The sequence below is a fragment of the Eucalyptus grandis genome, chromosome 1 (genome assembly GCF_016545825.1).
Source record: "Eucalyptus grandis isolate ANBG69807.140 chromosome 1, ASM1654582v1, whole genome shotgun sequence".
Classification (NCBI taxonomy): Eukaryota; Viridiplantae; Streptophyta; class Magnoliopsida; order Myrtales; family Myrtaceae; genus Eucalyptus; species Eucalyptus grandis.
The window spans coordinates 9,369,389-9,379,702 of record NC_052612.1 but is presented as its reverse complement, the minus strand read 5'-3'; the positions used below and the strand labels follow the sequence as shown (position 1 = coordinate 9,379,702).

At 41.7% G+C, this 10,314-nt stretch overlaps 1 protein-coding gene across 2 annotated transcripts; it reads left to right on the top strand.

Annotated features, from left to right (window-relative positions):
- The first annotated feature begins 1,998 nt into the window (after positions 1 to 1,998).
- Positions 1,999 to 4,351, top strand: LOC104437008 (hypothetical protein). 2 transcript variants are annotated; one of them, XM_039306010.1, is made up of 4 exons: positions 1,999 to 2,430; positions 2,672 to 2,814; positions 2,936 to 4,016; positions 4,123 to 4,351. In XM_039306010.1, the coding sequence occupies exons 1-4, from the start codon at positions 2,167 to 2,169 to the stop codon at positions 4,201 to 4,203; spliced, it is 1,569 nt and encodes a 522-aa protein (XP_039161944.1). In that variant the 5' UTR covers positions 1,999 to 2,166; the 3' UTR covers positions 4,204 to 4,351. The 2 variants fall into 2 exon arrangements, with proteins under 2 accessions (XP_039161944.1, XP_010048173.2); XM_010049871.3 differs by having other exon boundaries at positions 2,005 to 2,391.
- Positions 4,352 to 10,314: the final 5,963 nt, after the last annotated feature.

Genomic DNA, 10,314 nt, shown 5'->3' with positions numbered 1-10,314 from the left:
GATTTGAGCTTGCAGTTGGTTTGGAACGAAATTTTAAAGTTGGGGACGCAATCTAAAACTGTAGTGAACAGTAGATTCGAGCCTATTTTGTTGTTGTTTTCAGTATCTTGTTTTTGGATGGCTGAGTTGGAATTGTTGTTGTACGTTACGAAATTTTAAAGTTGGGGACGTAATCTAGAATTGTAGTGAACAGTAGATTCGAGCCTGTTTTGTTGTTGTTTTCAGTACTGTTTTGGGATGGCTGAGTTGAAATTGTTGTTGTACGTTAAGAGAGTTTTCTAAAGACTGTAATACGGCTTGAAACGAAATTTTGTGGAGAAAGTTATGGTGCGACAAAGTTGGCGCATGGGCTGGGCCTAGCGGAAAGTTTCCGCTAAATGCGAGCTTTCGTGGCGCTTAGGTGTCGTTTTATCAACAAAAGGCCTAGTATAGGCGCGTCGTTATAAGAATTTTTTTTTTTTTTACTCGGCCTTTTGATATTGTTTTTCCGTTAATTGTTAGGGATCTGAGTGCGTGGTTCGAGTATGCGTCGTAATTGATTTTTGATTTTTCTGAGGTGAGTGAGACTATTTCTTTTATGTATTTTAAACTCATGTTTTGAGAAACATGGTGGATTATATATTCTATGAGTTGATAAAAAGTATATTTTATTGTATAAAACATGATTGAGCTATTATTGTCATTTTTATTGTTTGAAAGGAGTTATATTTCGAATTCAATTTAAATGGTTGTTTGAAATTGATTTGTGAAATTCTTTATGAAAGAATCCTAAGACATTTTGAAGAATGTGTTGATGATTATATATTAAATTTTGAGTTGTGATATGATTTTCATTTTGACGTTAGATTACTGGATATTGTGATTGGTATTGGTGCTTAATGTCCCTGTGAACCCCGAGGGGTGTGTGAGCATTTTTATATTAGTCTAGGATATCCTTGTGGGTCGAGCTATCGGCTAATAATAGGTGGAGACCTTGCTAGGGGGAATCTTGATCGTCATGTCATGGGCGTTATACGTGACTATGGCTAGATATTTGAGCATGAAATAGGTCAATGGAGTGGACCATTGATATGTGATTTAAGTTTAGTCAATGGAATGGACCATCGATGTATGGTTTGATGAGATTGATCAATAGAATAGACTATTGATACATGTTTTATGAGATTGACTAATGGACTGGACCATTACTATCTTCAGTATTTGAGTTATGATATATATTATGATAAAATGAGTTATGATTGTGTTTTAAATGTGCATAAGAAATGTGTTACTCACTGAGTCGTGATAGCTCATTTCTCTCTTATACTTGTTTTTTCATGTTTTTCAACGAGTCGCGAGTAGGCGTGAGCGTTCGTTCGGGGAAGACTTTTGTGGTGGAAACTTTTTGGTATGACTTGTGCATAGTTAATAAGTTTATAAGCTAATCTTTGCAGAAGGTATATGTTTTGGTTCGGTGGATTGTAGAAATACTTTGATATTGTAACCAAATGCCATTTTTGTCATATATATATATATATATGTGTGTGTGTGTGGATGTATATATGTTGATATCGGATTGAATTTTAGTTATGTTGAGACTACATCATTTGGTGAAAGGATGGCCATGTCATGCTATTATTTCTTGTGAATCGGGGTGTGACACTATTAATTGTTGCTGGGTTCTTGAATCGGAACTTCCGAACCCGGGTGCTCTCGCCAGCCCATCGCTCCGACCCGACAATCGCAGGACGGCGAGCGCGGTCCTTGATACGTTTAAACCGGGGGCGGGGCCACTGGACAGCGCATCCGCCGTCATTAGAATATCTTTTTGGCCATCGAGATGCTTTTCGAAGGCTGCACGGGATGGGATGGGACCCGGTTCGAACGTAACGGTCCGAATCGGGTCCCTCAGCGCCCGAATAGAAAAACGGAGATTATTTTATCTATTTAACTATTTATTTAAAATTTCACGTCATGCCGCAGCGCTCACCAGCTCCAACGGTCACTTGCCTTTTTCCGCAACGAATAGCAGAATCGAGGAGAAGAAAGAGAGATTATTATAGCAATTCCCTGAATAAAACCCTAGAAATCCCCTCCCCCCTCGAAGCCCCGAAGGAGTTCAGAATCGCTCGCCGCGGCTATCCACTGTCGGAATCGATCGATCGTGCTCGGCGAAGACCGCCATGGATGCTGCTGCTGCTGCCGCCGCCGCTGCTCCTTGATCAAGAATCGTCTCTGCCAGAGGAGTTGAAGCCTTTTGTGAGAGAGAGAGAGAGAGAGAGAGAGAGAGAGAGAGAGAGAGAGAGTGGGAGAGGGTCGGGGATGGGTTGCTTCCTCGCGTGCTTCGGCTCGTCGAAGGATGGGAAGCGGCGGAAGCAGAGGAGGAAAGTCCAGCCCCGCGACCACCACCGCGTAAGCCTTTCTCCGCCGAGCTGCGGATCCGGCCTTCTTGTTCGTCGCTGGCTTTTGTCCTTTTTTGGTTTTTTGTTTTTTAATGTTTTCTGGATCATTGAATTGTTTTTGTTTCTGAGACGCCCCGGGGGCGGGGGAAGAAAAGAAACGGAACGTTCTTCTCCCCCCTGTTTAATTAATGGGTCGATGAAGAACGAGTGATTGGAAGCCGTCAGTGCCGGAATTCTTTTGATTTTTGGTTTTGTTGATTCTCACTGGATCTTTCTGTTGATCGTTGCAGCGGAATTCGGGTGGCCGGCCGGTTGAGTTTGCCGTTTCATCCGGGCAAGAAATTCCAGCAAAGCCAGTCCGGCCGGTTGAGTTTGCCGTTTCATCTGGGCAAGAAATTCCGGCAAAGCCAGTCGCTTCGGTTTCTGATTTGCTGTGAGTGATTTCTTTTCCTTATTTGTCATACGTTCTTCAATCTTTATGCATGTCTTTTACCTGGATCAGTTGTGTATTGGTGATTTTGGGTAGTGAGATTGAGTTGTGTTTGTTGGTCTAGTGATAAGCCTGAGGAGCCATTGAGCTGCAGTACCCGGAAGAAAGTGACTTTCGATTCGAATGTTAAAACCTACGAGCACGTTTTGCCTCCTGATGATGATGGTGATGCTGGAAAAGAAAATTTATGGGAGAGTCGAGATGTGGTCGAATCGGATGATAATTATGAAAAGTTAAGTCAAGCTCAGTGTGCTTCTGAGGATAGCTCAGTCGTGTCCAGCGTCAGATCATACCCTCCGAACCACAGGTACCAGAACTGTAGAGACAGCGACGATGAAGATGGGGTCTTAGATTGCAATGTGAGCGATCTTACTGACGATGATTATGATGACGACCGTGACAGTGAGGATGAAGGTCAGGACTCAAATGAGATTTATGAGGGCGATGATGAGATCGAAGAAACGAGGGCAGTTCACCCAACTCCTAGTGAGGTTTGCAATCCTGAACATATGCGTCGGGAATCTCCTTTAGCGGAGGTGAACCCTACTAAGTTGAATGTGAATGCTCGAGATAGGAGCGTGTACATCCATTCAGTGTTGAATCCTGTCGAAAATCTGACTCAATGGAAGGCCGTGAAAGTGAAGGGGACGCCGCTGCCAAAGCACCGAAAGGAGAATTTGAGCTTTGACCAAGAAGCTAGGATGTCATTCGACACTGCACCAGCTTTGAAGGAAGTCTCATTCAGTTTCAAGGCAAAACCGAATGAGACAAAGAAATCTACCCAAGAAGTACCTGTGGACGCTAGCCTTTCAAACTGGTTGCCTTCCTCAGTAACTACGCCGATTGAAAAGAAGAGCGCGACGACTTTGGACTCTGTCCAAGTTGAGACATCATTGGTAAAAGGATATATGAGCTCACCGAGGAGCCAAGAAGATAGACCGATTTTGGGTGCATTGACTGTGGAAGAACTAAGACAGTTTTCAGCCAAGTCTTCGCCAAGGAAATCACCGAGCAGAAGTCCCGACGAGATGCCCATAATTGGGACAGTTGGAACATACTGGAGCCAGTCAGATTCGGTGGGCAATTCTTGCTCAACTGCTTCTTCCTTCAAAGGAATACCAAACACCACCAGCAAATACAGAGAGGTATTGGGTGATCACAGACGTGCAAGTGGTTTCACGAGGCCAAAGTGGGTGGGAATTTGACTTATTCTTCTTCTTCTTCTTCTTCTTTTTTTGGTTGATGTTGCAGGATAAGAAAGTGAATTGGCACTCCACCCCTTTTGAGACAAGGTTGGAGAGAGCTTTAAACAGGGGAGCTCATCAACTGTAATCCGTGCGTACACATTCTGTATGTTCTTGAGATGGTTTGCGTGTGCTCACGTTCGTCATTTTTCCATTCTTTTGTGAATTCAAATCTGTTTGGTGCGTGGTGGTATATGGTTTTGCTGATGTTATTCACTTTATGTTCATTGTTTGTACAATTTGATCTTTCATAGTTACATGTACCTGTGTGATAAAAAGAGTTTATGTTGAACAGATATAGTGAGATGGGTTTCTCTATTGAGAGTGAAATCATATCCATGTGGTGTTAATTCGGTTATCGTATTCTTGGATTTAGAGCTTCATATGGGTTCTATTACTGTTTTCATTCTTCTCACGAGGGAACAGGGAAATCGACACGTGATGGATAGGCTTGAGAGCATACAAAACTCGTGCGGACCCAGAAAATGGAATAGGATTATAGCGGTGCCGGGCACTCGACGTACTCTTATTTATTATGGCTAATTTATTATGACTAAGTACGGAAATTCTAATTAGTAGAAGATGTGTCCCAATTCCCAAGTTGCCTTTTCAATGGTCATGTAGAGTACTTGCGGTTCCAAATTTCAACGCTAATTTGGCGTTTTTCCTAGGTCTTTTGTCTGCAAACAAACTCAAATAGAAGTCATTTTGTTGATCGCATCAAATCCGACGAAAATCTGCGAACTAACATCATGAACATGAACCCGAACTTGTTAAAATCGAGTCGCGTTCTCGAGTCGTGTAGGGAAATTCCACGTCTTGAACTTTCTTATTGAATTCCAAGACTAAAAAGAATAACATGATGGAGATTTAGTTCAACTATTTGCGGTATAATTAATCATTAGCTGAGCTTATGCAAATAGCTCCTTATAGATTTCTTGATTTAATATATGTGTGAATTGGCTTTCGAGAATCTACACTTAGTACATATGTATACGTATATCTATACATAGATTGTCAATTAACGCGCTCTTTTGACATTGATTGTCTCATCTTCCGCCCGTTCGTTCTTCGTTTGCTTTATTTCTTTCCTTTTGTTTAGCCAATTCACATAATGTTGCTTCATCAATGAGTAAATTTCCTATCCATTCTGGAAACGCGGTTCAAGTCCTAAATCTTTTTTGAGAAGTTGCAATATACTCCTTCCGAACATCATTTTTTTTTTCCTGATTTTTCCTTTTCAATAACCTTTAATCACCTTCTATTGAAACCCTTTATAAGTTCTTGCTTAAAGTGATTGGCAATTTGTCGACCACCATAAGTTTCCTTAATTTTAAGGTCACTAGTGGTACATTTATCTCTATGACATGACACATTGCTAAAAAAGAGAATATGTGACTTATAAAGTCCTAATTTGGGGTAAGAATAGCGCAAGTATTATAACTTTCATATGTCGCTCACTTGAATGCTATAATTTTTTTTTTCGCTCACTTGAGTGCCATCAATGATTTGCCTAATCTGAAAAGCCAATGTAGATGTTGATTGTCCTACGTGGTTTCACCAATGCCGACGTGGATAATTTATATATATTTTAAAATTTTTATTTTTATATTTTATTTTCCTCTTTTTAGGGCTGGTGAGGTTCACTGGCAACCCTTCCTAGTTGTGAAGGCCTCGCCTATATTGGGCGAGGGCCGCCTCGCTCTTGGCCACGAAGGCCCTTGCTAGATCTTGGTGATGCAACCACCTAGGGCCTTCGCGGCCAACGGCAAGGCATCCCTAAAAATGAAAAAAGAAAGAAAAAATAAAAACAAAACCGAAAATACAAATTTTAAAAAATAAATCAAAAATTTAAAATTTAAAAAAATTTAAAAAAAAATAAAAAATTCACGTCGGATGGGAAATTAATAAAAAAATCTATATAGGATACTTTGTCGAATTGGCACTCAAACGATCGATTTTACTCGATGTGATACTTAAGTGAGCAAAAAAATAAAATAAAAGTTTCCCTCAAATAAGCACCATACAAAAGTTATGGGACTTGCACCATTCTTCTCCTTCCTAATTTGAGATAACATTTATGAATCCTAGTTATTGGTGGGTAAGGGTGTTAGAACCAAACCGAATTGTACCGAAATTTCATCTTTTTTGGTTTGGCTCGGATAATGGAAAAATAATTGTTCCTTTTTCCAATTCCGGTTATTTCGGTTTGGTTTAGTTAACGAGCCGAACAGAAATTCTTGACAAAAACTAACAGTCCAACTTAAAATATCTCTTCTTTCTTGCCCATTATTCAATTCGGTTCCCATAAGCAGGGCAAAAAAAGGAAAACAGAAAAACCAAAAACCCGAACTGAACCGAGTTTTCGGTGTGGGTTGTGATTTGGTTCGAATTTCTTGAAAACCTGAATCAAAGCGAACCATTGAACCCCTATTGATGGGTTGGAAGTTAGGCATAAATATTGTTGGTGACCTTTGACTTGTCAATTACACCCGCTTTTGGGTTGCAATCCAACAGGTACGGCCTGCTTTGGCCCAAAATGCAATTCTTGTATGCATGGAAAAGTTCGCGTGTTTCCACAGATTTCTCCAGATGGAAGTGTAAGATTGGATTGACTGATTAATATACATGGTGACCCTTTAAAAAGGTTGAGTGGGAAGAAGACTTCAAGTTGAATAAGTTTGGTTTTCCCTGAACATATATGTAGAAAGATTGAAGATTGATAGGCATTTCACGTTCCAAAGCTGCAAACATTGAACCGAGCAGAAGTCCCGACGAGATGCCCATAAATGGGACAGGCGGAACATAGGGGAGCCAGTCGGATTCAGTCGGCAATTCTTGGTCATCTGCTTCTTCCTTCAAAGGAATACCAAACTGTACCGGCAAATACAGAGAGGTATTGGTTGATCACAGATGTGCAAGTAAGTGGTTTCATAAAGTCAAAGTGGGAAGGAAATTAACTAGCTTTGTTTTTTTCTTGATGTTGCAGGATAAGAAAGTGAATTGGCACCCCACCCCTTTTGAGACGAGGTTGGAAACAGGGGAGCTCATCAATTGTAATCCGTGCGTACATTCTATAGGTTCTTGAGATGGTTTGCGTGTGCTCACCTTCATCATTTTTTTTTTTTTTTTGCGGGTACTGACATGTTAAAATAAGGAACGCATTTAAATTGGGTGCTGGATTACCAGACTATCACTGGAAGTCCTGTCAAAGGCTTACTTTTTGCTAGTTGGACATGTGCTTCGCATAGTGTCTAGAACCGACACGTCTAACCAGTACTCCCTGGTTCTAGACACCATGTGAATACTCTCAAGCCTACCCATCACATGTCGATTTTGCCATTCCCTCATAAGAAGAATGAAAATAGTAACAGAACCCACATGAAGCTCCAAATCCAAGCACAGGACGATGATCAGATTAACACAATTTGGACAAGATTTCACTCTTGATAGAAAAACACGTTTAACTATATCTGTTTAACATCAACTCATTTATCACTCAGGTGCATGTAACCATAACAGATCAAGTTGTAAAGCATAAAACAAGAACATTTTTTTTTTTGAGCAACATAAAGCAAGAACATTACCCAACCATAAATTGGTCAATTTGAGTTAGACCATTTATGACCTGACTCAAACCAGACCTGACCTACCCATTTGACAGGTTTACCCGGCACTTAGTTTACTCTTATTTATTATGGCTAGGCCTGTGATGTCTATATCATCTTCAAAACATGCTTACAAATCCTAAGTATGAATATTCTAATGAATATGAGTAGGTCATCATTGATCCGTGTTATTTATCAGTGCACTGGTAGGGGAAGTATCCCAACTCCCTAATTGCATTTTCAATGCTCATGTAAAGATAATTTGTGTTGACACCTAAATTTTGACAACCCGTTTAGTCATTTATCGCGTTAAAAATTAGGGGTTAATTTTATCCCTGAAAAAAATTAATTAATTGCATAGCATATAGTTTTAGGTACATTTATTTTTAATTTGCATTTACATTGGGTCGGTGACAGATGTGTTTGAATTGATGGCTCAGAAACTTTAATTTGATAAGTCGAGCTAAGCCCATGAAGAGAGCAAATTGGTCTAAGCTCGTTATGGAGAATTGACGGTGGATTTTTAGTATTTTTGAGGAAATAATGCGAGCTCATTTTTGTGAGATTCGGAATCTGGAAAAATTCGATTACAATCAAGGAAGTTTGGCAATGTTGAATCAATCTTTGGTGAGTTATTAAAAATAATAAAATCAATAGACGACCTAATGGGGAAAAAAGGATTTCTTGATGATCGTGTGAATGTAAACTTGCGGACAAAGACATCAGAAAAAGGCAAGAAAGGATTAGTTGATGGAAATAAATGTTTAAAAAAATATTCTTCAATGAGGACACATGGATCCACGATGCATAAAAGGGAAAGAAAAAAGAATAAAACCTCACAAAAGAAGGAAGTCGGTAGGTGGCTTTCTTTAGTATATTCATATTTCCTGTTTTGAAGTGCAGAGTCGGACGATATAAAAGCAAGCTCACGATAGACAAAAAAAGAGAGGCCGCACAATTGAAGACATGGCCATACACTGAATTGAAGGAAAAGCCATACACTGAATTGAAGGAAAAATTGTGAGGGGAAGCTTCAGTACAGAGTCATCGTGAAGCATCAGGAATCGCAACACCTCCTATTGCCGATTGAGGAGTCCCATATGAAAAGCCAGGTTCGCCAAGCCCACTGATACCACCAGTAGCCTCATGACGAGCTGCAGCTTCCGAAGGACAAGTTGATCTGATTTGCCCCTGCTAGATCGATGCCGACCTTGACGATGTTGCAGTCCACCGCTCATGGACGTCGCTGCTCCTGTTGTCCATTGCGTTGATGAGGGTTGACCTGACTGGGATCCACAACGACGACGAATCCCCTCCATCGGCAAATAAGTTGGTGCAGTCAATCTGCGACACTTGGCTTTCTTCTCGGCAGTACCCTCCACACGCGAAGATTGAGACGGTCACAGCACAGCACACACAAAAATTGGAGGTCGGCAATTCAGAGTTCTGAGAGCACGTTCATTCACGAGAAAAGAGAGGATTGTGTCTCTACTTGTGTCATTCTTCTTTGCTGTTGGCCGTGAGCATCCGCCACCACCTCTAGCAAACTAGCTGCGATCGTGCCGAGCCTCACCCATGAGACAACACAATTGAGACTACACGGTTACAACATAAAGATACACGAGAGAGAGAGAGAGAGAGAGAGAGAGAGAGAGAGAGAGAGAGAGAGAGAGAGAGAGAGAGAGAGAGAGAGAGAGCTGAAGGAGTCAGGGTCGAGACCCCTTCATGGCCGTGACTTTGCTGAGTTCGCGGCTGCACCTTGACACCGACCTTGCTGCCGATCGTCCGTTGCATTGACAACGGCCAGCTTTCCAGTGATCCTCCCCGATGATAGAGCAACAGCGTTCACTTCCTGCCAAGCCGTGATCAACAACCACGAAGTATTGAGGACCACGCAGTTCCATACACGGCCAGGGGAAGAGAGAGTTCCTTTGCTTTTTCATTGCAAGCCAACACTGAGCTGCCGTGCCCCACGTTTGTTCTTGCAATTATCAATGCCCGACCATCGTCGGCAATTTTAGGGAGAACACATTGAAAGAAACGTCCTTACTGCACCGCAAGCCCTTGGTGATTCGCAGCTACCTTCTTGCACGGTTGCCAAGCTTTCAGTGACGACTAGTTGCTGCTGGACCTGCCACCGAGAGCTGCTCAGCCAAGACGACCAGCGAATCCAGCAAACTTTAAAGGAGTCCCGGCGCACTCCTGCATCTCCGACGTGTCTGTTCTAGACGATCCCAGCAAGAAGCCGACACCTTTCTGAGAGCTATTCTTCAATTTCTAGCGATCCCACGATCACCTTTCAGTCCTTCCCATTGGGATTTGATTCAGTTTTGCAGGTTTGTTGAGGATCTCCCTTACGGCCAGCAAGCTCTCTGTCTTCTCTGGTGAACATCAAAGCATCCATCCCACACAGTAGCATCATCAAATGGTCGAGAGTTGGTAGAAGAGAAGAAGACAAAAGTCAAGTGGTGGATTGAAGATTAAAATAAAGAAGTCCAAGAGCATTCCATCGCCAGTAGATAAGCTGAAGTTCTCGGATAGAATTCCAAAGTGCTTGGTCTCGGGGAACAGGTCCGACGATTACCGAGCGA